Source organism: Zonotrichia albicollis, chromosome 30, assembly GCF_047830755.1.
Source record: "Zonotrichia albicollis isolate bZonAlb1 chromosome 30, bZonAlb1.hap1, whole genome shotgun sequence".
Lineage (NCBI taxonomy): Eukaryota > Metazoa > Chordata > Aves > Passeriformes > Passerellidae > Zonotrichia > Zonotrichia albicollis.
The window spans coordinates 4,511,376-4,516,996 of record NC_133848.1 but is presented as its reverse complement, the minus strand read 5'-3'; the positions used below and the strand labels follow the sequence as shown (position 1 = coordinate 4,516,996).

Here is a 5,621-nt window from a genome sequence, read left to right as displayed (position 1 = left end):
AAAAATGGAATAAAATTGAGAGAATTGAGATGGGAGTGGCGTGACGGGGACAGAGGGGATAGGGAGGGGACAGGGGATGGGACAAAAGCGACAAAAATGGCGAAAGGGATGGGGACAAGGATGGGGACAGAGGGGACAGGGACAGAGGGGACAGGACGCTCCAAGCCAAGGATGCCCGAAGGTGACACCCACGTCCCCAACCCGCCCCTCTCAGCGGTCAGAGGTGGCTTCTGTCACCTCCTCAGGGGGACATGGGGCTGAGGGGACACGGGGGTGGGGCGGGGAACAGGGGACGTGTCCCTGTCCCTTTGTGTTTGTGTCCCCTCCCGTCCCTGTCCCCATCCTTGTCCCTGTCCCTTTGTGTCCCCTCCTGTCCCTGTCCCTGTCCCCTCTTGTCCTTATTCTCTGTCCCCTTCATGTCCCCAGCCCTGTCCCCATCCCTTTGTGTCCCCTCCCGTCCCTGATCTCGTCCCTGTTCCCTGTCCCTGTGTGTCCCCTTCTGTCCCTGTCCTTGTCCCTTTCGTGTCCCTGTCCTCTCCTGTCCGTATTCCCTGTCCCCATCCCATTGTGTCCCCTTCCTGTCCCCTCCTGGCCCTGTCCTTGTCCCCTTCGTGTCCCCTCCTGTCCTCGTCCCTGTCCTGCGACCAGCCGGGGGGTGGGCGGAGCCACCGAGGGGGCGTGACCACAGAAGGGGCGTGGTCTCAGGTGATGACGTTTATGGCCCCGCCCCCCGCGGGTCCCGTAACGGCCGCCAGGGGGCGCGCGCGGCGGTTGCCGGGCAACGCAACATGGCGGGGCAGGTGGGGGGGGCGGGGACAACGGGGGAAAAAGGGAAAAAATGGGGAAAAAATGGAAAAAAAAGGGGACAAAGGGGAGGGAAAAGGAGAGGGAAAAGGAGAGGAAGGGGGGGCAAAGGTGGGAGGGAAGAGGGGGCGAAATGGGGGAGAGAAAAGGGGAGCAAAGGGGGAAAAATGGGGGGATAAGGGGGGACAGGAGGTTCGGGGGTCTCGGGGGGGGGTCCCGGCTCTGAGCTGCCCCTCCCCCTCCCCAGTACGAGGACGCCTTCAGCCCCCCCCGGCTGCAGTGCTGGACCGTGCCCCGCCCCCCCCCGAAGGTACCCCCCGAGCTCGGCCTTGACCCCCCCCAAAACCCCGACCTGGAGTGGGGGGGAGCATTGACCGACACCCCCAGACCCCTCCTCAACCCCAGCCCAGAACCGCCCAAGAGCCCTTTGAGACCCCCAAACCCCTCCCAGGACCCCTCCCCAGTCCAGTCCTGACCGCCCCCGGGACCCCCCAACCCTACCCCAGGACCCCCAAACTCCATCCCAAGACCCCCAAACCTTCTCCCGGGGCTACCAGGACCCCCCCAAACCCTTGCCAGGACCTCCAAACCCCTCCCGGGGCTACCAGGACCCCTCCCCAGCCCAGTCCTGACCTCCCCGGGACCCCCCAAAAGCCACTCCAAGACCCCCAAATCCCTTCCCAGGACCCCCAAACCTCATCCCAAGACCCCCAAACTCCCTCCCAGGACCCACCAGAAGCCCCCAGGCCAATCCTGACCCCTCTGGGATCCCCCCCAAATCCCACCCAAGAACCCCCAAACGCCTCCCAGCCCCCCCCCCCCCCCCCAGGTCGGTTCTGATCCCCCCAAACCCCCCCAGCTGCCGACCCCTCGCCCCCCGACCCCGTTCATCGCCGACGATCGGGGGCACCTCCTCCCGCACGTGCCGCGATCCAAGGTGAGACCGGGGCAGGTTTGGGGTGTCCCCCCCCCCCACTTCCGAGACAGTTTTGGGGTTCCCCCCCCCGCTCCTGGGCCAGTTTTGGGGCCCCCTTCCCGCATCCGGGGCAGTTTTGAGGTCCCCCCCCCCCCAGTACCGGAGCAGTTTTGGGGTCCCCTCCCACTCTCCCGGAGCCCAGGGGCAAATTCGGGGTCCCCCTTCCAGCATCCAGGAAAGTTTTGGGGTCCCCCCATTACTCCTGGGACAGTTTTTGGGTCTCCCCCCACTTCCGAGACAGTTTTGGGGTCCCCCCCCGTTCCGATGCAGTTTTGGGGTCCCCCCCCTGTTCCGAGACAGTTTTGGGGTCCCCCCCCGTTCCGATGCAGTTTTGGGGTCCCCGGGGGGGACACCGGGCCAGTTTTGGGGTCCCCCCCCGTTCCCAGGGGCACACCGGTGCCACCCCCGCAGGTGTCACCCTGGGGCACCTTCCTGGGCACGTGGGCGATGCCAGCGCGGATCCCCCCGGCCCGGCTGGACCGCAGCGCCCGCTCGCCCGGGGCCGCCGAGCGGCTGGAACGGGAACAGCCCCGGGAGCTGCGGAGGGCTTGTAACGGCATCCGGACACGGGTCACCGGCAAGGTGGGGACACGGGGACATGGGGACAGCTGGGGACATGGGGACACACACGGGAACAGCCCCGGGAGCTGCGGAGGGCTTGTAACGGCATCCGGACACGGGTCACCGGCAAGGTGGGGACACGGGGACACATGGGGACAGCTGGGGACATGGGGACACATGGGGACATGGGGACACACCTGGGGACACACCTGGGACATGGGGACACATGGGGACACAGCTGGGCATAGCGGGGTATAGATGGGAACAGCCCTGGGCACTGCAGAGAGCTTGTAACGGCATCAGGACAGGGGTTACTGGGAAGGTGGGGACATGGGGACATGGGGACACATGGGGACACAGCTGGAGACACCCCTGCGGACACACCTGGGACATGGGGACACACACAGGGACACACAGGGGAACAGCCCCGGGCACTGCAGAGAGCTTGTAACGGCATCCGGACACGGGTCACCGGCAAGGTGGGGACACGGGGACATGGGGACACCCCTGGGGACACAGCTGGGGACACACCTGGGACATGGGGACCTTCCTGGGGACACACACGGGAACAGCCCCAGGAGCTGTGGAGGGCTTGTAACGGCATCCAGACACATGTCACTGGGAAGGTGACACCCTGGGGACACACCTGGGACATGGGGACACATGGGGACACAGCTGGGCATAGCAGGGTATAAAAGGGGAACAGCCCCAGGAGCTGTGGAGGGCTTGTAATGGCATCAGGACACGGGTCACTGGGAAGGTGACACACCTGGGACACACCTGGGGACAGCTGGGGACACACCTGGGACATGGGGACACACCTGGGGACATGGGGACACACACAGGGCCAGCCCTGGGCAGTGTGGAGGGCTTGTAATGGCATCTGGACACGGGTCACCGGCAAGGTGACACCCTGGGGACACACCTGGGACACCCCAAGGACACAGCAAGGACACCTCCAGGGCTTGGGGAGGGGCAGGGGTGACACAGGACAGACAGGAGAGGGGACAGGGACAGCAGGATGGGGGACACAGGGACATGGGGGGGGACACAGGGACATGGAGATGGGGACATGGGGGGGACACAGATATGGGGACAGGGGACATAGGGGGACAAGGGGATTGGGGACAGGGATGGGAGAATGGGGATGAGGGGACAAAGGGACATGGCAGATAAGGGAGGGGACATGGGGATAAGGGGACACAGGGGAACAGAGATGGAGGACAGGGACAGGGGATGTGGGGATAAAGGGACACAGGGATGGGGGATGTGGGGACAAAGGGGGACAGAGGGACAGAGGGATGGGACACAGGGATGGGCGATTTGGGGACAGAGGGACAAAGGGACACGGAGATGTGGACAGTGGGATATGGGGACAGGGATGGGGGATGTGGGGACGAAAGGACACAGGAGTGGGGGACACAATTTTGGGGCTGTTCCCACAAGGAGCTCCCAATGTCCCCAGTGTCCCCAGTCCCTCCCAGTGTCCCCAATGTCCCCAGTGTCCCCAGTCCCTCCCAGTGTCCCCAATGTCCCCAGTCCCTCCCAGTGTCGCCAGTGTCCCCAATGTCCCCAGTGTCCCCAATGTCCCCAGTCCCTCCCAGTGTCCCCAATGTCCCCAGTGTCCCCAGTTCCCTCCCAGTTCCCCCAGTCCCTCCCAGTGTCCCCAATGTCCCCAGTCCCTCCCAGTGTCCCCAGTCCCCCCAGTGTCCCCAGTTCCCCCAGTCCCTCCCAATGTCCCCAATGTCCCCAGTCCCTCCCAATGTCCCCAGTGTCCCCAGTTCCCCCAGTCCATCCCAGTGTCCCCAATGTCCCCATTGTCCCCAGTGTCCCCAGTTCCCCCAGTCCCTCCCAGTGTCCCCAATGTCCCCAGTGTCCCCAGTCCCTCCCAGTGTCCCCAATGTCCCCAGTTCCCCCAGTCCCTCCCAGTGTCCCCAGTGCTCCCCCATTTTGGGGGGTCCCCACCCCATTTCCCCGTCCCTGACCCCGCTCTCTCCCCCAGCTGCAGCAGCCCTGGCACACGGAACCTTCTGGAAAGGACCAGGGGGGTCCCAACGGGGGCTCCGCCCACCCTGAGCCCCCCAAACCTGGGGACAGCGCTGAGGGGGGACCCTGTCCCCAAAATCCCTCAGGGGAGGGGTCCTGTCCCCAAAACCCCCCTGAGCAGGGACCCCCGCTGTCCCCTCAGCCCCTATTTGGGGGGACCCTGTCCCCAAAATCCCTCTGAGGGGGGACCCTGTCCCCTAAACCCCTATGGTTGGGGACCCTCACCCCAAAATCCCCCCGGTTCCTGAGCCCCCCCTGCTGTCATTGTCCCCTCCCTTGGGGACAATCCCACCCCCACCCCAATCCCACCTTTCACCCCCCTCAGGGGGGTCTGGGACCCCCAAAAATGGGGAAATAAAGGCTGGGAAATGCAGGAAATGCTTGGAATGAGCCCAAATCTATTTGGGGTTTAGGGTTTGGCCCTGCTCCTTCCTCTTCCTCCTCCTCCTCCCTGGTGCCTTGGGGGGGATTCTTAATTAGGAAATTAATTTGGGATGGGATTGGGATGGGATCAAACCCCCCCACCCCAAAATCCCAACCTGGAGAGGATTTTCACCCAAAAAATCCTGGATTTTTCCCCCCCAAAAATTCTGGATTTTCCCCCAAAAAATCCTGGATTTTCCCCCAAAATATCCTGGATTTTTCCCCAAAAAATTCTGGATTTTCCCAAAAAAAATCCTGGATTTTCCCCCAAAAATCCTGGGTTTTTCCCAGCAGGATCTCTCCCCTCATGGAGCTGGGACAGGAACTCGAGATGGGGTGGGGAGGGTCATTTTCCAAAGGTTAAAAATCCCCTAAATCCGACCCCAAAACCCCTTAAAACCCCTTTGGGAAGGTTAAAAATCCCCCAAAAGCCCTTTTCTAAAGGTTAAATATCCCCTAAATCCAACCCCAAAACCCTTTTGGAAAGGTTAAAAATCCCCTAAACCCCCCAAAACCCCTTTGCAAAGGTAAAAAATCCCCAAAACCCAACCCCAAAACCCCTTTGGAAATGTTAAAAATCCCCCAAAACCCCTTTTCTAACGGTAAAAAATCCCAAAAATCCAACCCCAAAACCCACTAAAACCCCTTTGCAAAAGTTAAAAATCCCCAAAACCCAACCCCAAAACCCTCCAGGAACTGCAAATTTTGGGGTTTTTTCCCCATTTTTCCACGCTGGGCTCCTCTTGGGAGCAGCAATTCCCCAATCCCAGAAGAAAATCCCATTTCTGGCTGAGGGATCAGAGCTGCTTTA

The 5,621-nt window shown here is 62.1% G+C and overlaps 1 protein-coding gene across 2 annotated transcripts; it reads left to right on the top strand.

Moving 5' to 3' along the window:
- Positions 1 to 699: 699 nt before the first annotated feature.
- Positions 700 to 4,947, top strand: CFAP126 (cilia and flagella associated protein 126). Of its 2 annotated transcripts, XM_074529279.1 has the most exons (5): positions 700 to 800; positions 1,052 to 1,114; positions 1,664 to 1,741; positions 2,192 to 2,362; positions 4,344 to 4,947. In XM_074529279.1, exons 1-5 carry the CDS (start codon positions 789 to 791, stop codon positions 4,566 to 4,568), a joined length of 549 nt encoding a protein of 182 aa, XP_074385380.1. In that variant the 5' UTR covers positions 700 to 788; the 3' UTR covers positions 4,569 to 4,947. The 2 variants fall into 2 exon arrangements, with proteins under 2 accessions (XP_074385380.1, XP_074385381.1); XM_074529280.1 differs by lacking the exon at positions 1,052 to 1,114 and having other exon boundaries at positions 721 to 800.
- The last annotated feature ends 674 nt before the right edge of the window (positions 4,948 to 5,621 follow it).

Excerpts from the sequence above, each read along its gene's own strand:
- CFAP126 (XM_074529279.1), top strand. Across the intron at positions 1,115-1,663 it reads TGCCCCGCCCCCCCCCGAAG|CTGCCGACCCCTCGCCCCCC; the intron begins GTACCCCCCGAG and ends AAACCCCCCCAG. Across the intron at positions 1,742-2,191 it reads CGCACGTGCCGCGATCCAAG|GTGTCACCCTGGGGCACCTT; the intron begins GTGAGACCGGGG and ends CCACCCCCGCAG.